Source organism: Lemur catta, chromosome 22, assembly GCF_020740605.2.
Source record: "Lemur catta isolate mLemCat1 chromosome 22, mLemCat1.pri, whole genome shotgun sequence".
Classification (NCBI taxonomy): Eukaryota; Metazoa; Chordata; class Mammalia; order Primates; family Lemuridae; genus Lemur; species Lemur catta.
Genome location: NC_059149.1, coordinates 25793759 through 25818566, shown reverse-complemented (window position 1 = coordinate 25818566; position 24808 = coordinate 25793759). Strand labels below are relative to the sequence as shown.

The following is a 24808-nucleotide window of genomic DNA, read 5'->3' as shown; positions in this document are numbered from 1 at the left end:
GTTCCTGCAGAAACCCACTAGCCAAAAGCACCCCCTGCTAGAACTGCAGTAGCTATTGCACCGCCTGACGGGGCAAAGGTTCTTCCCTGTTACTCTGAGCAAGTCTCTTGTTATTTGAAAAATTCTACATGCAGATGGTCTGAAAGTGAGCTATTATTTAAATTATGACAAAGGGCTAGAAAGGTAGATATGACAGAAAGAGGACAGATGCTGATTTCCACTTAGAAAGACACCCGGCTCATAAAAAGCAGAAACTGAGGCTCTGCTGAGCAATTGGGTGTGACCTCTGGGCCCTCTCTGCAGGCAACGTCTCTAAAAAGAGGTAGGTGTCACGAAGGCAAATGGAATAATGTAGAGCAGGGACAGAATACGGACGCTCTTCAGTTTTAAAACTGATGAGGTTCCTGCAGGCACCAGAAAATCATGTGCATGTACATCGGACCTGGGGAGTGCAGCACTGCCAGGATCACCGCACGTTATCATTACTTTAATGATCGGGAAGAGAATACTAAAGCCTTGCTGCCACCCAAAGTGTGGTCTGAAGACAATCAGCACAGGTATCACCGGGGAACTGGCTAGCATGTAGGCTCTTGGGCCCCGCTCAGAGCTAAGGAGTCAGAATCTGCATTTTAACAAGATTTCCAGGTGATTCATGAGCACATTAAAGTTTCAGAAGTACTTCACTGAAAACCCTGATGGTGCTCTGGCCAAAGGGACATGGAAATTGCGTATATTATCAGCCTGACACAGTGTATTACTCCAAGTCAGTCTGGCCCTTTCCTGGTACTTGTGCTCAACCACAGGCTAAACGGTGGAGAGGCAAACATTTTGTTACTTCAGATATCAGTGCCTGTTAGGTGAGCCCCATGCAGTTACCTTTTCTTTGTGGGATTACAGATAACAGAGAAAAATACATAAAGCTAGAAGTGTTAAAAAAGGCTTAATTAATCTGCCTGGATAATGCCAAAAACTTGAACCAGACTAAATGATTAAGTGAGCTTGGGTCATTACGTTTTCATAATTATAATCTTTAAAACCTGAGCATGGGTATTGACTTATTGATCGGCAACAACTTATTTATTTATTTATTTTTTTAAATTCAACTTTCATTTTCAGAAAGATTATCTTCTCAGAAGGGGTACTTCAGCTTTAGGAATGCAGTACTCTAGTGGAAAAACAAAATGCTGGAGGAAACATAACCTACATTTTGATCACGGCCTTTGCCCTGTTGGCTTCCTACTGGGAATAGCAATTTTCTTAAGGACACACTACTGCAGAGTAGAAGTGAAAGTGTACCTCCCTCATTTCTTGTCCCACCGACGCACACTGTACCACGGTCTCCTTTTCATGCCCACTTATGTGATGTCCTAGACAGGGAATGGGGAAGCTCCTGGCGGGGCTCAGAACACACTTGGAACCCAGCCTCAGCTATTGGAGATTTTAGGGTGAAGGAATCTGAGAAAACAGCGGGTCCAGGAGAGACACTATGACACTCCCCCACCCTTCTCCCCTGATGCAGGTCAGAGGACTCTCAGGTGAGACCTGAGGGAAAATCTCTGAAGCCGGAATGTGAACGAACAGGCCCTGCCCAGTTTCCCTGGCATTACTCTTGCGCTGTCATACTCATGTTTTCCTGTGACTACACTATGCATCAAAGCTGGTATAAAAATGCCCAGGTCTAACCATTTCCTTTGAGTCTTCATTTCCTTATAAAGGCTCTCTAGTCCCAAAAGACTTAAACACATTTGTGTGCCTTCTCCTGTCAATCTGTCTTTGTCAGTTCGATTTTCAGACCCAGCCAGGGACCCTAAGAGGGCTGGGGAAAACTTGTTCCTTCACTGCACTCCCAAGGAGGGGAGAGCTGCTCCCCAGGAACCAAGTCATGCAGAACAAAACTGAAGGAGCAGGAACTCTGCCTTTGAAAGCTGTTCTGGCAACTGAAGTTCTGTTTTGATTTTCTAAACAACAGTGATAATCTCCACATTGGTTTACATTTTTCTGGGATCTGTCTCGTCAAATTCCACTTTCCCAGACAGAGCAACTGGCACAAAGCACACAGAGGAGCTGACGTGCTGACCAGCGTCACAGTGACAAGAAGAAGAGGGGGTATGGATCATCGTCTTGCCCAACTCAGACAGCTTGGAGAGCTCTAGCCGACCAGACTGCTTTCATAATTTTCTTCTTGTTTGAGCACAAATCCTTCATTAGCCAGCTCAGCCCTATTCTGAACATAATAACCATAAATAGGGGTAAGAGAGTACCAAGTTCAAACTGAATAAATCATGAACTTGGCCCTCCCCCAGTTACCTGATATAACAGCTATTTTCCCAGATCCGTGTTCGTCTCTGGCTATTCTTTCTGCCTCCTCCATCAGCAGCATGCCAAATCCCTGCAGGGGGGCGGGGTGGGGGGGAATAAGAGGAAAGGAAGTCCATTAAGAGGGGGCCATAAAACAAGAAGGCTATAATTTAGTAGCTGTTCAAATCTGTTAAAATCAGAGTGACAAAAGCCCATTTATGGGAGTAATGAAAAAGAAACCATTCAATTATACCAAAAGTACACTGCAGCAGACAATTAAAAAAGGTATAACTTTCCAACAAGAGCCACAAAAAGGCATTCTGCGGAAGATACAATCTAGTCACAGCAAGGGAGGAAGTCCTTCTCAACTTCTGTCTCTTTTTAGGTAAGTTCTGAGCAATCTCCAGGTGATGGAGGTCTGGGCAGTGAACATTTATTTATCACCCCTCCGCTTTCTAGAAGGGTTTAGAAACCAGGCAAGATTCTTAAATCATCAACTTGGGGGCTTACACTATATCCACCATTAGTGGTTTTAGCACTTTTTCCTGAAATTTTAAAAAGTTATTAGGTTGTTTAGGGATTAGGTTTCCACTATATATAATATAGCTTGTATTTATAAAGTGTTCTAATATTTCATAAGTGCTCTCATATCATTATCTAATTTGATTTCATAATAGGTTGGCTCATAGGAAATTGTCAGTATTAGATTGTCTCTGACTTTCAAAAATAGCAATTCCATATGGTTCAATCTGATATATTCCACGTGACTGAATCTTGGTTTATCCCTTCTTCTTCCCCCCTCATACCCCAAAGGGTGCAATCTGGAGGGCAAACATCTCTGGACAACTGAAACACTGGCTCCTCTGGTTCTATGCTTCTCTTTCCCCTCCTCACTCTGTCCTTTTCTCTTTTCCTACTTGGGCAATTTCTTAGTTGTAAGTCCAACAGGAATGGAAGACAGGATACCTGATGCTGAAATTTAGTAGGATCCCGACTGCTCACAGGGACCACGGTTCCGTACACATGCAGCTCTCGGACTATGGAGACCCCTCCGCCCAGTTCGAAACGGAAGGTTTCCTCCGAACACTTTCGTAATCGCAGGAGGCCGATCAGAATGTCTTGATCCGGGTCTTCATATGACAAGAACGTTTCCCAGCCACCATTTGCAACGTAATCTCGCCTTACCAGTTCAACCTGTTTAATAAAAAGCCACAGAAAGTATTTTTCAAAATTAAAGAACCAAGTTCACTTTTGTAATTGTATGTATCTATTTAGGCTAATATCCACAGTTAGGGATAAAGAACGGATAAGCACTGGCTGTGTTTCTTTTTACTTGTCTATTCTCAAGTAGCACCAAGATTAAATAAAGGTCATGCCTTGTTCATAGACCATTACAAAAGGAAAACAATTATGTAATTCCACAAATATTTGAACTTCATTAACCTTGAGATTCTTACAGAGACCCAGCTCAGTAAATGCGTCCATGTATTTAAATCTTTGACTCTCCATGAAGTTTCTTTTTTTTATCTTTTTTTTTTTTTTCAAGATGAGCCATGAACAGGGATCCGTAAAGAGTTTCTAATGTAAAATCACAAATTTTGTCACATATGTAGCCCTTAGGGTCACCTTGTGGCCTCAAAACTGTCAGGTGCTCAGTGGTTTCATTTTCTGGTCTTTATCTCCTCCACTGAAACCTGCCTTTGGGGAGAAACTGTGACACTGGTCACTTATGGCATCCCACAGGACACTTAAAATAGCATGCATAATTATGGGATAAAAATGTTAAAGAAAATTCAGTCACTGGAGAGCAGCTTTTGGGGAAAGCTCTTGTGGCAGCAATCTACACAGGTTCTTGATTCTTCCACTCATTGTACAAATGGCCCTTGTGCTTTGCCTAAATATAAGCAATATGTAACAATATGCATATACAGAGAAATCTACGCATGTGGACATGGTCACACCCAGACATACTCCACAAATGGGCAGATGGTACCCAGATGAGATGAACAATTCAGACAGACACTTATATTCCTGCTCAGCTTACTGCTTCCTAAATAACTGGACTCTATATGAAATTGGCAAAATGTGTTAGGTCTAATTTTTCCCTCAAAAGGTCCTAAATGTGAAAAATGTCAATTAAACAATGATGCTGAGAACAGAAACATCAATAAAGAAATCATCTATTCCAGCCTTTCTCAAATGGGGTTCCACGTGAATCAGACCCCACAGATTTGGCAAATAGCTAGATATTATCCCTGTATAAGAGAGAAGTTAATTCATTACATACAATGAATGCCTAAAACATTACACTTAATTTTTGTGGAACCCGTCGATAAGGACCAATCGATTCATTTGATTATCATGATGGGCATTAGTTTAACAGTTACACACAGAAAGATAAACAGATCATACTATGTTCTATCTGAAGGTAGCCACCAGTCCCAAGTGACTATTTATATGTGAATTAATTATAATTAAATAAAATTAAAAATTTAGCTTCTCATTTGTACAAGCCACATTTCAAGTGCTCAATAGTCACCACCATATTGGATGGCTCAGACCAGAGAACATTTCCAACATTGCAGAAAGTTGCACTGGACAGTGCTATCTAGAATGAGGTTCAGACTTGGTTCTCCTAACCAGGCTCTTCTAGAATTCCGCTACCCTCATAGCTGGCTGTCCTGGCTTGACATCTGTATCTAATTCTCAACTACCCTCTGCTCTTAGTTATTCATGTCTAGGGCTCGATCCCATCAGTAAGAAGGTGCAGGTCCAGGCTTGGCAAAGATCTAAGGACAGAACCCACCCTCTGTAAAATGAAGACACTAACCTGGTATGGCCGCACTTTGTGATGAATTTCTTGGATTCCAACCTCTCTGGTTCTTACATCTCGACACTGCCAAAAAATAGGGGGTAGGGGAAGGCAAATATAAAATTGGTAGTTTATTCAATTTTTATTTAAATCCTTCTGTCAAACCCTGGGCTCAAAATTAAGTTTGGACAACATTTACATTGAGATAAAAGAATAGAACTGAAAAATTAAACCATCTTTAATAAATTTGAGAACAGGGAAAGCAGAATGGAAATGTACGAAGCAGTACAGTATTGCTTTTAAAATAAATTTAGAATTCAAAAGAAGCCAATATTTAATATCATCTTAGGGGTAAAGAACATTAAGTCATAAAATTAAAAAATACTTTTGCCCAAGGGATATAACCAAAACTAGGTATATAGAAGAGAAAAAAGCAAATTCCTACACTTTTAAAACCTTCGCCATTTTGTCAGTTAACATTCTTCGCATCACCGTATTTGTATCATTTTAGAAATGTCAAAAAGATGCATGTTGAAGATGGCTGTTTTTTTTATTTTTTCTTTTTCTTTTTTTTGCAGAGAAGGGCAGTGTGGGAGACAGGCTGGGAGGGAGAAAGAAAGGTAAGCAGAAAGAAGGAAGGCAGGAAGGAAGGAAGCTAGAGCTATGCATTCCACAGTCTGAAACACAATCAGGAATGGCTCTTTGAACACCCCCAGGAGGCACAAAACTGCCCAGAGACAGTGACAGTGCACAGACCAGGCACCTGTGAGAGCCTTCTATCCCACAACCCAGTGTGTCTGCTACCTAACCTGACATTTCAAATGACAAAATCCTTATTCAATTACATGTCATATGGTATAATTTTCCCTACAGAACAAACCATAACCTTCTTTTTTCAGAATTCTAACATTTTCTTTCAGTGAGAAAAGATCACGCTAGGCAATTTGATGATGTCATGTAAGCAATTCTACTAATAGTATATTTAGGAGGGACTGCTATATATATAGCATTCAGTGAGGAAAAATAAGAGCTCATTATTCAGTTCTATAAAAATAAAGTTATTTCCATGCCCTAAGAACCAGCCCAAGATAATGCTTTCCTGATGTAGAGTCCATGAATTCTAGTAAACAAAAATTGTATAGCGGACAAGGATCATAAATCTCTGTAATTATTAATCCATTACATGTAGCTATTGTCCTTTAGCTATAGTAGTTCTATAAAGTAGCTAGCATGGGAATGTATAATACTACAGTTAAACGTTCTTAATGAACACTTGGATGCTGCTGCCTTTTCTCTTTCTTTTTTTGGGGATGCTTTTTAAAAGGCAGAGATTGGTGTGTGCTTATTTTCAGGAGCCTCAACATCTAAGGTCTGCCAGCCGTATTTAGTCTTACCTGTATCCCAAGGTCTTTCATTCTTGCTAGAGCCAGCTCTCTCAGATTCCCATGTTCTACTCCTGAGCTGACTAAGGGCATTGGAATATCTCTGCAGGAGAAAAACATCAGCTATTGCAAAATAGAAATCATTCCCTATAGCAGGAAGGCAGGGATATTTTTTTTAAAAAAGAAAGAAAAACAAAAAAGCAAAAAAACTTTGAAGCAGACCAGGAAAGCAGAGGCTGATTATCCCAACCAGGAAGCAAGGTTCAGAGCCTCCCCATACTTCAGTTTTCCCATTGATGAAATTGATTTTCACCAACCTCTCAAGGGTTTTTGTGAGAGATACCTGATGGAAATCACTTTATGTAAGATTGCAAAGGGCACAACAAATGCCAAAATGCCCAATAATCATTAGTAAGGATTTTTGGCTGAAGAGATATTTGCACTAAATAAAACAAGAAATAAATGGTTTTTCACAAAATTTGTTTAACGAGGTAGCTTTCAGACACTTTCCCACACAGTTGCTGAATGACAAGTTAACCGGGAAGCTCAAAAGCCTGGTGTGTAGGCAACAACTGGTCTCAAAGAATAGATCTTTTTTCCTCGTTTCCTAAAAATCTAAATTAAAAGTGACTCTACATTAGAAGAATAGCAGCTTGCCTAAAGATTAGAAGAGATAAAATTTATTTCCTGGCATCAAGCAGATGTCAATCAAAAGTTGAAGTTATGAGTTCCATTTTAGTAGCCCCAACACCCTCATCTAGACAAAAATCTGTATCTAAAGATAAAACAGCTGAAAAAAACAATCTGAAGTTAAGAATATACTCAGCACATCTGCTTCCCATTCAAAGACAAGTCTCTAATTTGTTTTGTCTCACATTTGGTTGAGCAGAAGAGAGATGTGAAGAATATGCCAATTATCTTTTCTTCTCATTCTGCTTTGGAATCAACTTGAGTCTTTCCTCCTCTTTTCACTCATCCTTTCAAATGTTAAATGCAATTAGCTAATTCATCCACTTGATTCTAATGAGATATTCCTCCCGCAAAAGTATCAAAAGCCAATCAATTAGCATTAAGAGCTACATACAATAAGTCTATTAGGCTCTAGAAGCAAGCACAGTTTCCATTAAAACACTGTAACTCTAAGACAAGTCCAAGCTCTAGGACTAGGTTCAGGCCATGAGTTCCTGGCAGAAATACGACTGAATGACGCTGTGGTCCTCACAGTGAGTCACACCAGGAGCTGTGCTTCGCTGACCCTGTTCCACCATGGGGCATGCTCTGGCCAAGTCTGTGTCTGCCAGGGGTCTCCACTGTAGTCACTGTTTCCCCTTTTGCATTTGAGTAACACTTCATGGGGAGCAGTGTCAATATCACACCAACATCCTGCTCCTCATCACACCTCCAACTAGCAGCCTTGCATCCACTGATGATTCCTGTCTGTGTCACCAAATGGTAATTATCTACTTCTGTCATTCCTTCTATATTTACTAGTTGACCTTGTATTGTAAAGAAGATCTTTCCTTTCTTTCCTATTCATTTATTCATTTATTTATAACAGTATAGACTCATGGATTCCTATTTTATTCAAAGAGTTGTAATCTAACAGTAACATTATTTGTTGTTTTGGCCAGTGGACGTGCATTCAGGCTGGCTGCTGGGTCCTTTTGACATGTCCTCATCATTCTGACTATTTTGCTACTCTCTAGAACAAGATGTTTCATGTTCCCCTTATATGTTTGCTGCTCCAGCCCTGGAAACAGTCTTTTTTCCAAGCCCTGATTCCTTTTAGTGGAAAATGGTATTTAGAGGCTAAGATCTGGGGACTCACTGTGCTCATTACTGCTGGGATGTCACTGCCTTTCGACCCTGTCAGTATACACTACTAAGAAATATATGTATGTATATACGTATGTGTATATATATGTACACACATAAACATACATATATAACTATTTCTACACATAAATTTAAAAAGCCACAAGTTTATGCTGATAATTCCAATACTAACATGGTGTTCTTCTCAGCTTTCACCTTTCAAATATTTGTAAATCCCTTTCAGACAGTGAGAAAGCTGGCTCTCATATCCTTAGCACATTTACTCATTTGCTAAATCAAATAACTTCTTTGCTCAATGTAACCAATCTCCCAGCAACTCGAGCTGCCACCCCCGCGCTCCCACCCTCACCTCTCCCATCTCGGCAGGTGCCGGCCGTGTCTCCGCGGCGCTGCCTCCACGGACAATGGGAAGGGAAGGCAAGATGGTCTCTACAAATATTTTAAATAACAAACCAGCACTTTTAAAAGCCACTAAAAATTTCAACAGAAGTAGCCTCTGTAAGAAAGGCTTTATCATACAGTGTCGGTCAGCAGACCTGTATGACAGAAAGACAGAATTACCAGCAGGCTGCTACATAACTCGGGGGGGCCCAGTACAAAATAAGAACATAAGACCCTTTGTTAAAAAAACTATTAATAACTTCAAGATGGTGACAGCAGAGCATTAAGCCAGGTACAAGGCCCTGTGAGACTGCACAGGTTGCATGTCCTTGCAGCTGGCCCCGATTACCAGAGAGGACCAATCAGTGAGGACCTGGTAACACAGGGACTTACAATGGTGCTGACGGTTCATAAATGTCCTTAAATGTATGTCTGTCACTACAAAAATGTAACGTGGCTTTAATGGTCTTTGGTAGTGACATGCCCGGAGTATACCAGATGGAAGTTTTTCCTCTAAGGAATAGAAATGTGGTAATTGCCAACTTCAATGATAAAGTCTTTTTCACTGAAAATGAGGGGAGGTAATTCTATACACACCAAGCATCTCAGTGGGCAAAGTACTGCAGTAGGCAATCTGCAATACATGAATAGGCTCTGTCACTACCTGCGGGAGTTCAAAACCTAGATGAGATTACTGACCATGTGAGCTTGTCACATCCGTCTAGGTAGGAGTTAAAATTATTTTTAGGTTTCTCAATTTGATTCTATCTAGTTTCACTTTCTTGGCTTGAAGAGATTACATGCAAGAATATTCATTTTTCTACTTCAACAGGTAACATTTCAAGCTTAGAGGCGCGGATATTTGCAATTTGCTCATCAAAATCCTTTCAAGTGATGGCTAGACTTTTGATCTGAATTTTCTCAAGCTTCAGAGACATGTTTTGGTTGCAAATTGGTGTTTCTATTCCAACGTTTCACTGTGATTTAAATATCACATCGAGGCAGACAGCTGTCAAATAGCCTGTGGGCAGCGGCACTTTAATGTGACTCCATCCAGTGTCTGGACAGAATTCTACATTTAATCACTGACTGCACCTTCAGGGCTAGAATGTGGATTCTTCTATTAGGATGCTGTGTCACAAAAACACCCAGTAAGATGCTATTGCCTCAACTGTGATAAAACTAAATAGTATAAAATAGTTAAAAGGAGTGGTGGTGTGGCAGGGTGGGGGAAATAACCAATTAAAAACATCAGGTGATCAGTAAAATATCACTTAAAGTGAGAAACACTGTATTCTCACTCAGATTATCTTTCTTTCCTCGTTGGTTCCTCCCTTGTGATACCTGCCTAAAAATAGTTCCTACGATCTTCTCCACATAAACCTTGTAAGTTGAGCTTCACTGGTCAACAGTATGTGTTGCCTGGAATTGGTAGAAGCTGCCAATAGGTGAACCTACATAGAAATAGGCAGATTTTCTAAATGCATAGAACAGAAAGACACATATGATTTTCCTTTATGATTTAAAACAAAAATAAATACACTATAATTATTAAAATCATCTGGAGTAAACACTCTGGGAGGATGCCTTTCTCCTTTGCCAGTGGTTTCTTTCTAGCAAGACACAATCAACTACTTTCAAAATAAACAGAGCAAGGATGCTTAACTGCACTCCTGAGGCTAATAGGTGTTTTCCACATCCTTAGAATTGCTCTAAAACTTTTAAGATTGAAACTGAAACACGGCTGAGTAAAACCCCCATGAATCTCTTTACTCAAATCAGAAGGTTTCTGAGCCACTTAACATTGTCCAAACAGCCCTCCCTCACAGGCATTTGTATATAATGTTTAAGTTACCAATTAACACCTTCCTTAGCATTTTTATTTCAAAATTTTACCATCTACCTCTTAAACGAGTTTCCTTCACATATGCCAAATTCTAGCTATATTTGAATATAAATTTTAAAACACCTTGCATTAGAATACAAGATTTTTAAACAGAGATATGTTGCTTGAGCCCAGGAGCTCAAGGCTGCAGTGAGCTATGGCCATACCACTGCACTCTAGCCTGGGCAATGCAAGACTTTGTCTCCTGAAAAAAACATATAAAAATAAACAGAGGGGCGGGTCGGGAAAAACAAAAAAAAAAAAAAGAGAAGAAAAAAAAAATAAACAGAGATATGAAGCTGTTTCACTAGGACAGAGTTATTGAAGTATTATTAAGTGTTAAGTGTACAATACATGGAGGTGGCATTTTGGTTCCCTAGTCAGCTATTTGTCCAGGTGAGAAGAGAGAATTCAAAATGTGGTAAGATTTGTAAACTTTTTGAGCTATTTCAGTAAAAAGCACCTTCTTTATGATTCAAATTCCATGATAGCCAAATTAGATATAAATAGACAACTGATAAAAAGAGCACAAATAATAATCAGTTACAAGGGAAAAAAATGAATCCTCACCAATAACTAGGGAAATGCAAATTAATTCTCTGAATTAAAGAAAATAAAGAATACTACAACCATCCAACTCTGTAGAGGTTGTGATAAAGCCACTGACTATTTACTCTAAATTGGTATAATCTCTTTGGAAAACCATATCAATATACATAGCAAAAATGTAACATTTACTTATACTACCCTTGTTTCCAGAAGGGATTTAAGATAGGATAACAATATTGAGAAAAAAAAGACGCTTAGATCATTTACTATGGGTAATTTTTCTCATAGATTACACTACTTCAACAGCAGTAAAAAGTTCTATGTATATGGATTTTAGCTGGAGTGGATGCCAGGATAATGATTAGAAAAGAAAAGAAAAGAAAAGAAACCTAGAAGTAACCTAAATGTCTAAAAATGGGAACAGTTTACTGAATAAGACAAATTAAAATGATATAGTACTATGCTGCCATTAAAATTATAACCATGAAGATTATTCCAAGTCTTCAACAAAAACTGGAATGCAAAAATGCAGACAGCATATTTGTCAGTGTATAAAATGGACTGCTATGTAAAGATGTATCCCAATTGTACAAGGAACTCTTTGAAGAAATAATGTAATTTTGTTATTGACACATATTCTGAAAGTGATTTAGTAGTTTCATAAAGAAAACACTATTGTTCATATTAATATAGTACTATATGGCTAGAAATCAGGAAGAAAACATAAGTTCTAGATAATTAGTAATATTCTACAAACTCTGGTGGGAAAAAGTATAAAATCACATTATCAAAAATGTATTGGGATCACTGAATGGTAGTATGTAGCAGAGACACAAGACACAATACTTTGACTAGTAAATGAAATCTCATTCCCTACTCAGCACTGCATAAGCCTAGTCTAGAATTTTAGTGATTATTGAGAACAAAAAGCTGGTTACAATATAAAATAAATCTGAACCATTTTTCAATGTAGTACATACAAAGAAAATGTGAAAGCAAAAATGGGTAAAAAGCAAGAAGCAAAATATAGTAAATATGAATGAATTCCTGTGCAGGGGGCCACAGTAATAGTTCAGTCATACCTAATGCAAAACACAAAGTAACACAATATATTTGAAGGAATCCTCCCCATGTTTACAGAAAACCAACTGCTTTATTGAATATTAGTCTACAGTAAGCTGCATTAAAAAAGTGAATTCTAATGGAAACTTGTATAAGAACAAATATCACACATTGGCTCTTAAAACCCAGGAATGGAAGAGGTCCACGCACATTTCCATTTCAGTGTTAGAGTCAATTTATCAATTTCAATGAAAAAGCCAGCTAGAATTCTGATTGGAATTGTGCTGAATCTCCAGATCAATTTGGGAATCATTAACGTTACATATTGCCAACAATTTTTTCTACTACTTTTATTTTTTTTCCCAATCTTCAATCTATGGGGATTAAAGTAGAAACATAGAAAACAGCTGCATTTTTTTCTAAAATATCCAGATACATCACTTATTGCCTAAACTCTCTCTTTCTCACTAACACTCCTGTATCACATAACAGATTCCTCTATATATTTGGGAAGTATTTGCAGACTGTCATATTTTTCTGCCTCTTTTGGCATGAGTATCACTGCTTTAACTACTGTAGCTGTACAGAACTTTTCAACATCTGGTCGGGAGGATTCCTCCTCATTCTTTCATAGATCTTTCCTGGCTAGGTCTGAACACAGATCCTTGCAGATAAACTTTCGATTTACCTTGACATGTTCCAAAACAGATCATATTGGGATTATGTAGAATTTATAGGTTTTCTAATCCATTCACTTCTGCCTTCTGCTTTTCTTAGGGCTTCATTTTTGTTTTTCAATTTGAGTATGAAATATCATTATGGGCCATTGTCCTGGCCTACCACCAACTGAGAAAATAAGGACTTGGAGAAGGTAAGAGCAGCAAACATAATCTCTGTAGGAAAAGTGTAAAGGGGTCATACCAGGAAGAATGACCAAAAGGTCGTGTGATGAGAAAGGCACGGTATTACGGACAAGCCACGGGAGGCCTGCTGGAGAAACTTCCCCATTCTCAGTGCTCCTCGCCATGACCCCACTACAGCCCTCCTGGGGAGACTCGGCCCAGAGAAGACTCCACGAGCTCTAGTTCTAGCAGCCAGACTGTCACTTATATTTCTCTACCAATATGTCACTTAAGGTGTTTACGAAGGAGGATGTAGGCTTTAGATTTTGAAGTGACATTCTATTACTTCACAAATAGGTGGGTGAATTAAAATTTAATGGAATCCTGTAAAACAAGAGGTAGTGGTTTGGTCTCTTTTAAAATAATGGAACTAGTAGTGTCCTCGGTGAGCCTGAGGACAATTTATAGTTTGAAGATGTTAAATAATGGAAGTGTTTCCTTTGAGTAGTTTTGACCATATCAAATATGTTTTGACTTATTACATTCTATTTTGTAAACATTTTATAACTAGAACTTGACTTCTTCTTTTAGTCAAGAGTTATTCAGAAGTGTTTTAAATTCCTAAACAAAATTGTGGTGTTTTTGTTTCCAATTTTGTTACAAATTTCTAGGAAGAAAAGAGGATTATTTTATTTTTTTCATGCCATCCAGAATACGTCACATTCTCTACATTTACATTAATGTCTGTAAAGAATGATTGTTGCTACTCTTGCTTTTTCCCTCAGAGGCTCTAGAACAGGGACCGGACACGTGGCTACACTTTCTCTTCTTACACCCATGACTGTATTTAGACTGAATCAGACCCCGATCTAGCTCGTAAGCTCCTTAGACGCAAGCACCATGCCTGTTTACCATCATGACTCCACTCCAGGCTCACGAGTGAATGGACAGATGAATAAACACGATACTGGCAAAGGGGCTCATTGTACATGCTGTCCGTTCACTTCCATCCCACTCTATTTACAGATAGCATTCCAGGTATCCTATTTTTAATAAATTCAAAACCCTCAATATAAGTTCAGACTATTCTCATCAACTAGTCGCCAATTATTTTCAGAATAAAAGATAACACACTACCTTTGCACCCGGTATACTCGAGTCCACGGAGGCACAAGGGCTAGAATCCGAGCCACCAACTCAATCAGGTCACTAGGAGAATAACTCTTATATCTTCCTGATTTCCAAAGCTCATAAAGCCCAGTTCCACGAATGACCAGAGTAGGGTAGAGTTTCAGACCATCAGGACGAAAAGCAGGGTTCTCAAAAAACTCCTGTGAATAGAGAAGAGAAAATCATCTCTCCATTAGTTATGTAGAGGTCACCCAGGGTGAAGTCTCAATCCCGGGCCAGCATCTCTGACACACCTGGCAGGCCCTGGGGCTGCCTTCCCTTCCCAAGCAGGGCAGGTGTACAAGTAGAGCAGAAACTCACTGTCTTTGTGGCCTCACTGGAGCAAAGCAGGTGTGTGCTGGGCTACAAGGCCCTCGCCAACTAGTGCCTGTCTACCGCACAATCTCATCTCATGCCACCCCTCACCACCTGGCCTTTCCACCTCTGCAAAGGCAATCTCCTCTGCCTGGAAAGTGCATCAGATTTTCTTCTAGCTAATCTTCAGGTCTCAGCTTGAATGTCACTTCTTCAGAGAGGCCTTCCTGACCTTCAAATACTAGCTGCCCTGCTTAAGAAAATTCCACTGGACCCTGTATTACCTCTTCCGTAACATCATCGTAGGACAATCTACTCAATGTCTGCCTTCACCTCTAGACAATATTCTCCTTTAATAATGGGACTGTGATAGATATCATCTGGCTTACAAAACCTAAAACGTTTACTATATGGCCCTTTACAGAAAAAGTTTCCTTGGATATGACTATTTTGTCCTCAGGCCAACTGGCACCACTTCTACCCTGGGCTCTACACTGTCCATCTGTTCTCAGGACACTGAGCAACGCATCTCACTCAGCTACTTTGGCATAGGCATTTCTTACACTACCTCAGCCCAGCTGACTGCCTTCTTTCTTTATTTGGGATACAGCAGGGAGACCCCAGGCGTTCTCTTTTCCATGACTTTGCACTGATAATTGCTCTCATGTTGTCTTGCACGGCATGTATTGCAGGAATGAAGGTGGATTCACACAGTTCCCTCTGACCCTCACCGTGGCGATAGTGTCTACCCAGCCAACAGGGCTGTATCTTACAAGCTGTAAAAATGCTTTTTATCTTCCGCTACCTTATTCTTATAAAGCTTTCCATTGTTTAACTTGCTTTTCAGAGAAATGTAACTATAGATTTTTTGATCACTCTCATTGATTTCTGTGACATTCTTAAATGCTGTTTTCTTTGTGTACCATTTGGTCTCAGAGATATTCTTCTGTAACTGTGTAACTTTTCCTATAGTATTTTGAAAGGTCATCATATCTTCAATAAATATCCTGTGACCATTCCACAAATAACGGGTATGGAAGCCATTCTCTACCTAGTCTGAATCTACATTTGAGCACAGGATTTCAGAAAAATACTTCTAGTACTCGTATAAGTTTAGGAGACATATGGGCTGATATATACCTTTTTAAAGAATGAAGATAGAGTGAATTGGTTCTGGACTTTTGGTTAAACATGGAGAATTAAAATATGTGTCTCTCTCCTTTCCCTCCAAATCACATTAAAATGACAGTAATTTTTTAAAAAGTATAAACCCAGAAGAACAAAGAGAACACGAAAGAAGGCAAGGGGGGACAAGTGATGGCCACAAATTCTTTGAAGACAGAAACAGGATAGAAGCCTGGTAAATGATTTTGCAAGTGAGGAAAATGGCAAAGTATCTGCAAAAGAGGATACTAACAAAAGGCCAGCTCAGTCACACTACAGAGTCCCAGGAAGGCTCACGGATCACAAGTACCATGAACTGGGCAGGATGGGAGAGAGACTTGGAAATAAAAACAGGGGCACTGGATCTGAGTCCGTACGTGGAGGGATTTATCCCCTATTCCCTGGCCTTTCTCGGACAGGCATGAGACGGTTCAGTCCTTGGAGAAACCAGAGTACCCCTGGACTCTGAGATTCCAGGTACCCAGTCAGGCCTAGGTGAGGAGCAAGGCTAAAGTGGCAAAGCCAGCACATAAACTGGTGGACTCTGTCTTGTTCCCTGCATCTGAGCAGCCAATTTCCCATGATTTACCCAGGCTGCCCACCCCCAAGCAGGAAGTTGGAGAGTTCATCTCTGGACTAATCAAATGGCCCCACATAAGAGTTCAAGATACTCTCTGAGGAATTCCCTAAGGAGAGCTTATTACGCTATGGCCACATAGACCTTGCACAGCCATTTGGCTAAGGATCATCAGAAACTTGGGAAAAGCCTAGAATGTGAAGGGCAGACCAAAACAAAAAGAAAAAAAGACACGTGGAGGAAACAGAGGTACTGCATAAAGAAAAAGAAAACTTAAAAAAAAAAACAAAACCTATAATTAATTTATTCAGAAGACAAGAATAGGATGCTACAGAAAACTGAAAAGCCAGAATATAAGAAAGAACTCTTGGAAATGAAAACAACAATGCTAAAAGCTACAAGACAATGGTACAATGTATCTAAAGAAATCTGAGGAAAAATGACTTTCATGCTAGAATTCTTAAGCATAAAGGTAGAGCAGACATTTTCAAGCATGTGAAGGGTTTATTTCCCACGATGAATCTTTGATTAGGAAGCTGCTGGAGAATGTGTTTCAGCGACAGGAAGGAGTGCACTAATAAAGAGGGTAACTTGGGGCACACAAAACAAAGGATGCGACCAGGAGAGCAGGGGAGGGAAGCTCCAGGGCGGGTACCTGGGAACTAGGCCCAGGGAAAGGCCAGTCCAGTTTGGAGCTGGAAGACAGGACCACCGGGACTTGGGTCTCTGTGCTGGAAAAGGAACTGATAGGAATATCTGAGAAGCTAGGCCCCTGCGAGAGCTTTAACACTGAGTGTGTACCTTTGAAAGTTATAGGCACAAAGAACATTGAGCATACAAAAAAAAAATAAGAGAACTGCTAACTCTACAAAAAACAAGGTTATTCAAGAAATGTTCCTGTTACACTTGGTAAGTATGTGCATACTAAGGACAGTGTATTACTTGGCTCCATGTGAATAATAATTTATGCAGGAATTATAATGTAAACACTGGTAATTAAAAACAGTGATATAAAAGATACTGGGAGAATGGGAGGAGAGTATAAAAGAATTAAATCTTCAACTACCATATGCAAGACAAGTGAATCTACCTAAAATTGATAAACCAAGAAACAGTAATCCAAGCATAGTATTAAGAAATACGAGCCTGGGCAAGATATCGAGACCCTGTCTCTACCAAAAAAAAAAAAAAAATTAGCCGGTTGTGGTGGCGAATGCCTGGAGTTCCAGACTGAAGTAGGAGGATCACTTGAGCTCAGGAGTTTGAGGCTGCAGTGAGCTAAGATGATGCCCCTGCACCCTCTAGCTGGGGCAACAGAGCAAGACTCTGTCTCAAAAAAAAAAAAAAAAAAAAAAAGTGGGAAAGAAAACCAAAACCCAGCTACAACAGCTAAAAGGTAGCAGAAGACTACTGCTTTTTGATATGACTTATTTCGCACTACTGGATTTTAAAATATTACTTAGTAATGATTTTATTATGTGATAGCCTTTATATCATAAAAGTTAAAAATTAACAGACATCACCCTGATTGCAATGTGAATGATGTGTCCGCAGGGAACATGGCTGGTATCGGGGTGACTGGTCATAAGGCTGTTTAACTGTGCAGGGAGCTGATGAAGGGAGGGACTAAGGCTGTGACGATGAGGAGGGCAGCTCTGAAGGACGTGTGGAGGTAACCGACAGGCCCTCCTGCAGGACGGCATTCAGGCCATGGGGGAATCACAATAGCAGCAGCGGCAGCAAATATTTATTGAGCACTCACTATGTGCCAGATGCTTTCCTGAGTGTGCTGTGTGTATTATTTCAGTTAATCTTCACAACAGGCGGATACCATAATTAGCCTCATTTTCCAGACAAAGCAACTGAGGAACAAAGCAGTTAAACAGCCTGCTACTAAGCAGGGAGACCAGGATGGCACTAGGGGCAGTCCAGCTGCAGTGTGCATATTCTCCACTTCCTCCTGAATGACTCCAACATTCTGCTTTGGGAGATGAGGTGAATGGTAGGGACAAAAAGCATTGACAGAAAACACAAAAGAACAAGACCATGAGGGGAAAGGATAAATATGCCCTTACTAATGGACACATTAAGTCTGAAGTACCTGTTAGGCATCTGGGGCTTGTTGAAGAGCATTATGCAATCGGTCTTAGGAGCCTAAGGCTTAAGGCTGGAGAGAGATGTGAGACTCACTGAAGTGTAAGCAGCAGAGTTAGAACATGGGAGGGAAGGCAAGCAGACGGCAGATAGCAAAAGACACAGCCCCTGTTTAGTGGTGGCAGGAGAAAGTCGATCCAGCAGAGGAGACTAAGAAGAACCAGTCCCAGAGGTAGGAAGAGAACCAGGAGACAGGAGAGTGAGGAAAGGCAGGCGGTGAGAATCCCAAAATGGAAATGGTCTTTAACAACTGCAGATGGCAGTGGAGCAGTATCCTTCGGGTTTGGAGGTGAGGCGGTATCTTCTGACATTTGAGAGGGGAGTCTCAGTGGCTGTGAGGAGGATGTGTGGGAGGCAGAGACACAGGAGCGTCGGTAAGTGCTGTGGGGACACTCAGTGACGAGGGAGAGACCGGTCCTATCTGAAGGAAGGCACTGCTTTTCATTACCGGCCTTACAGTGCATTTTGACATTTATAATTACGCATGTTTTACTTTGATACAAACGAAAAGATAACTAAAAAAGGGGGGAGTTGTGAAGCTTTGTTTCAGTAAGATCCAACTTGGCCATTTCTGCCAAGATTTCTGTGTGGATTTCAATACCATTCAGTTCTTGTGTAGGGGTTCACAGCAAAACAGACTTTGCTTTGCCTAAGAAAGGGAACCTGGAAAAGGACAATGGAAAGGGTGTGTGGCTAACAGCCTGGCTTCTAGACACTCACCTGGCTGACTTTAACAGGTACTCAACCACGCTGGGCCTCTGACCACGAGTTACTCAATCTTAGCAGGCCTTGTTTCCTGGTCTGGGGAAGCAACATCAGGTGGTCTTTGGCGATATAATTCTATACTTGCCTATATTCTATAATATCACCTTAAGTGACAAGCCTTTACATTAAAAACAAAACAAGCAACAACAAACACTTCCAACCACGCCTGCCGTCCCTTAACCTAATCTTGTTGGCTTTTGGGGGAAACAGCTCAGTGGAGAAGCAAGAACGCCTGAGCATCCAAAGGGCGGGGCAGACAATGACAGAGAACCGTTCCTAGTGACTGACAGGAGGTGTCTGCAGATAAATTTTTCCTCAAGAGAAAGAGACATTCTTCAAGCATGTTCAGTAACCTGAGCGCAGATATCCAGGAGCAGTCTAATTTTTTAAAGACTAAAATACCAACACAGCTAAAAGTCATTTTGAGTAACAAATAAGTCCTATCTGTGGATAGATGGAGAAGGTGAAGTTAATGCTAGCAGGATAAATTCCTAAGATGTTAAACACTCTCCATCACAGCAAAGATAGACTTTCAGCTTTATAAGAAAAAAAATTTCATTTCAAAAGTTAAGCTGAGTTACTGGAAAATGTAAGCAAATGCTATTCTATTTATCAGATATAACTACAAACTCTGCACTTACTACTCTGTTAAGAATGTAAATTTACAAGAGATAGAGCAAGTGAGCAGGACCACACTCTTAGTGACACAGAACTGACCTACACAACAGGGTGTGAGATCTAAGCCAATCTACAACTAACACACATAGGCACAAAACCCCAGAGACTGTCCTATCTTAGCAGGCCAGACTGTGGCTTTATAAATCCACTGCAGGCTAGGAATCCTGTCTTCTACGGAGAGAAAATTGTGTAGACTTTTGCAATTATACAAGTAGGTCCCTGACTTAGCAACCTTTCTTGTGCAACAAAATACATTTAGGGAACTACATATGTGGGTTGTTAATAAGGAATTCTGGGCAGATGTGACAATAAAATAAAGTAAGATAAAAAGTTGTTAAAGTGCAAAAAACACTGCTTAAGTCAGGAAGGGCTCTGAATTTCAAATAGCCTCCCCAAAGATTTTGTACAAAATCTTTGTGTTTTGAAATTTATGTAAATTTTTATTGAAGTATATGTCAGATAAAGAAAAGTACATGTTGTAAGTATACATCTTGATAGTTTTTTACAAATCATGTAACCAGCACCCAGACACTCAAATCAAGAAAAAGAACATTATCAGAATCTCAGCAGTCCCCCTGATACTTGTTTCCAGTTAAAATTCTACCCTGTGTTTTTGAACTTCATATTAATTATAGGGTAGGCAGTCTTTTGGATCTGCCTGCTGTGTTCCATATTATGCTGAATAGAATTGGCCATGTTGTTCTATGAAGTTGTAATTATTCTTGTTTTATAGTATTTCACCACATGATTACACCACAATTTATTTGTGCACTTTACTATTAATAGACACTTAGGTATTTTCCACTTTAATGATATTACCAACAGTAACTTGTAAACATGTCTTTTGGTGATTATGTGTGCAATTCTCTTGGATATGTATACATCTAGCAGAACCGCTGGCTCATGGGGGGGGGCTGTTCAGCTGTAGCAGACGCTGTCAAACAGTTTTCTAACATGGAGGTACCAAGTTACATTTCTGCCAGCAGTAACTGAGAGTTCTAGTTGTTTTAATTCTTACCAACACTTAATACTGTCTTTTTAAAATGTTAGCCATTCTTTGCCATCCTGGTGAGTATACAGCAGTAATGCATTGTAGTTCTAAATTTCATTTCTGTAAGGATTACTTTGAGAACTTTCTGACAGGTTTACTGGCTGTTTGAATACCCTCTCTTGTGAAATGTTTGTTCAAGTTTTCTGCCCATTTTCCTACTGAGCTGTCTTTTCGTATTGATTTGTAGAAACTATTTTAAGGCAATTTATAAGTTAATTTGCAGAGAATTTTTCTCTAGAGAATCCAGATTTTTCATTTTAGCTCCATTTTGTCACTCATTTACTAGGATGCAGTTAAAAAAGAAATATGATCTGCTCATATTCCCTGTGGGTTTCTCCAAAAAGATAAACAGATAAATCTGTTTACAAGAATGGTTGTCTTCACAATATTATTACTGAACTACCCTTTACTTTGAAGTCACTAAGGAAAATGAATAGCAAGACTCAGCTATTTGCTATGGTATTAAACATACCTTATTTCTCAAGAGCTCCTGAAGTTTATAAATTCTGGCTAAACTACGGGGCCACCTAGGATCTGTCCTAAAGAAAAGTGTATTTCAGGTGCCTTTTAGCTTGGTGTCTAAGTGCCTGGCTATTAGTTACTGAGGGGAAGATACTAGATTAAAAATCTGTTACACAACCAATATGGATGGATTACTAACAGAGATCTGTAAATAATGCTGTCTTATAAACAGGCCTTCAGCTGACATTTCACTAGCTTAAAAAAATAATAAACTTTTTAAAAGGAAAGAAAGAATTATTAACTTTACAAATAAGTCATGGTGAATTTCATTTTTCTAAACAGAACAAAATAAAAGTATTTCTACAGATGAAATAACTTGATAAATATTGCCACCATCTTCATTAAAAGGACATCCCTAAAACATGTTTCCCCTGTTTGAGAATCTGAAGAAAAACAAAGGGCCTGACCAGTGTCATTTCCCATAACAAAGTTAACACAGGTAAAGAAACAAGGACAGGCTGGGCGCAGTGGCTCACGTCTGTAATCCTAGCACTCTGGGAGGCCAAGGCGGGTGGATCGTTTGAGCTCAGGAGTTTGAGACCAGCCTGAGCAAGAGCAAAGACCCCGTCTCTACTAAAAACAGAAAGAAATTAGCCGGGCATGGTGGCACATGCCTATAGTCCCAGCTACTGGGGAGGCTGAGGCAGGAGGCTTGCTTGAGCCCAGGAGTTTGAGGTTGCTGTGAGCTAGGCTGATGCCACGGCACTCTAGGCTGGGCAACAGAGTGAGACTCTTGTCTCAAAAAAAAAAAAAAAAAAAAAAAAGAAAGAAAGAAAAAGAAACCACAATAGAGGGGAAAACAAAACAAAACAAAACTCCAGAGTTAAAGTTAGGTATTAAAATTCAAAGACCAGAAAAGCTGGAAGAAAACAGAAAGGCAGTTCTGAGCTTAGAAGCATTTGGGGGGGGGTGGGGGTGGAGGATGGCTTTGACAACAGAAGCAAAAGTGAATGGCCAAATAGGTTGGGGAAAATATTTGCAACAAATAAAAATGAGTCCATAATCTCTTCACCTAAAAAGTTCTTACCACCCTGCTGAAACAAGTGTAAACTGTTACAACCCTCTACAAAGCAATTTAGTATCATAATGTAGTGAGATTCTTAAAATGTTTATATCTTTAATGATAATTCTACTCTAAGGAATTCATCATAAAGAGATAAATACTACAAAAAAATGATAGGCGGGTAAAGTTGTTTACCTGCAGTGTTATTTATAATATCCAAAACTGGTAATATCTTATCTATCTTTTGAAAAATCTGGAAATGGTTAAGCAAGGTATGACATATTAAATGAAACAGATATTCAAGCATGTTAACATAGACCAGGCTGCAACATGGAGAAATGCTTGTTAGGTAATTCTTCTAATAGCTTTCTCACTTATCTCCCATACATTTGCAAATGTTAGCATGTCTGTGTTACAGATGCATAAACACCCAAAAAAGCCTATGCATAAAAAAATCTGGAAAGAATATATTAAAATGTTAGAGTGTTGTCTGGCGGGACTCTATGTGACTTCTCTCACTGTACTGTGTTTCTAATATTCTGTAATGAGCATGTATTGCTTTAATAATGGAAAAAATCTACAGTAAACAAACAGCAAGAGCAGAGAGGTGAGCAGAAGCAGGCAGGAGCTTTCTAAACGGGCCTGGCCGAAGTAACACTTACTATGAACTGTTCAATGTCTCTTTCGAGTCCCACATTTGGCAGGTCAGGCATCATATGAGCCACAACTTTGAAACCGGAATCTTTGGCCAGGTGAAATGACTCACAAACCGCCTTCACAGTGTGGCCCCTAAGAAAAGAAAAGTCACCACCTGTTACACAAATAAATGGGCAACAAAGTCAACACCAGCAGCAGAGGGAAAACAATCTCTGAGACATGTAGCAGAAATTCTGTAACCAAAATTCCTATGGCTGGGGGAAAAATAACTCATAAAGTCACTTTTTACATTCTCACCTCTGAGGGGGCCTGGAAGTAAATCATTTCCCTTTTGAGATATTTCTCAGAAATTCCCTTGTGCACCTACTTAACGTCCTGAAAGTAAATGTCAGGGGTAACAAGAGTTAATGTATATTAAAATTATTTGGTTTAGCATCATCAGTCAAAATAAGCTTACTTATGTAAATATCTATATTAAAAACAGGAATAATGGGCTCAAAACTATGCAGAAGCAGGAGCTTGCTATATACTCTTTCCTTTAAAAATGTTGTGTGATTATTTGCAGAGAGAGGGGAAGAGTGAAACCTATTATACAAAATAGATTTCATTAGTGGGTTTGGAGGGTCCTTTAAAAAACACGGGAAGAGAGAATGATGTGGTGAGAAGGCCACGTGGATAAACCATCCTAACTTAGCATTCTAGTGCCACAACCAAGCACGAAGCAAGCCCTAGTAATAGTTTTGGGCAACAAAAGACTGAAGCCTTGCCGCACTCCTTTCCTACTGACCACAGAAAGATCCTAGAAACCGTGTACTCCATCTCATTCTTTCTGGATGTTCCCATCCATTTCCATGCCTTCAATTTCTAAGCTTTTTGCTAATGACTTCCAAATTTCCAAGACGAGGCTAGGCCTCTCTCCTGAATATGACACCCAAATATCCAGTACTTTAAAGCAGCACTGTACAAAATGGTAGCCACTAGGCACATGTGGTTATTCCAATTTATATTTAAATGAATTAAAAATGAAAAGTTCAGTTCCTCAGTTGTACTATCACTTTGGACAGTGCGGGCATAGAACATTTTGATCACTGCACAATGTTCTATTGGCTATCCCTGCTCTAAAGCAAACCTTCGACTGGCTGTTCCACAAGAATCTAAACTTAGCATATCCAGAATGAAACCTGTCTTCCCTCCAAGCCCCTTGACTTCCCATTCTCTCCAACACTCATTTCTCAACAGTCACCAAGCGCCACCATTCACTTCACTCCAGGACATCGGTATTTCTTGCTTAATTTCAACAGTCTCTTACCTGGTCCCCCTCCAGCTTGCTCCTCTCTAATCCATGCCCCACACGGCGACTAAAACCATCTTTCTAAAATGCAGATATGCCCCTCTCACAGCTTAGCTAGTTTCCAGCCCATCGATGGCTTGCCGCTGCCCTTGGATCAGAGCCCAGCCTCCCTGGGCCGACCCCCAGGGCCCCTCGGCCTGCTTTCCAGCCTCCCCTCTGGTCACTCTCCTACCTCACTCTCTAACCAAACTAAACCACTCCGATCTCCCCACATGGACCCATCCTCGGGAGTTAGCTCAGATTTTCTTTCTGCCTGAAACAATCTTCCTCTTCTGCACCTAATTCCTAATCTTCCTTTAAGTCTCAGCTCAGATGCCATTTTTTTTCAGAAAGCTTCCCTGACCTTCAAGAAAC

The 24808-nt window shown here is 39.9% G+C and overlaps 1 protein-coding gene across 3 annotated transcripts in view; it reads right to left on the bottom strand.

The window, feature by feature from the left end:
• The window catches only part of ELP3 (elongator acetyltransferase complex subunit 3), a 65514-nt gene that overhangs the window by 14627 nt on the left and 26079 nt on the right, over positions 1-24808 (bottom strand). For all 3 annotated transcript variants that reach the window (XM_045535548.1, XM_045535549.1, XM_045535550.1), the window contains 6 exons: positions 23109-23235; positions 14185-14378; positions 6505-6595; positions 5129-5194; positions 3265-3492; positions 2308-2389 (listed from right to left, as the gene is read on the bottom strand). In XM_045535548.1, coding sequence (XP_045391504.1) covers positions 2308-2389; positions 3265-3492; positions 5129-5194; positions 6505-6595; positions 14185-14378; positions 23109-23235 — 788 coding nt within the window. The remainder of the gene's footprint in view (positions 1-2307; positions 2390-3264; positions 3493-5128; positions 5195-6504; positions 6596-14184; positions 14379-23108; positions 23236-24808) is intronic.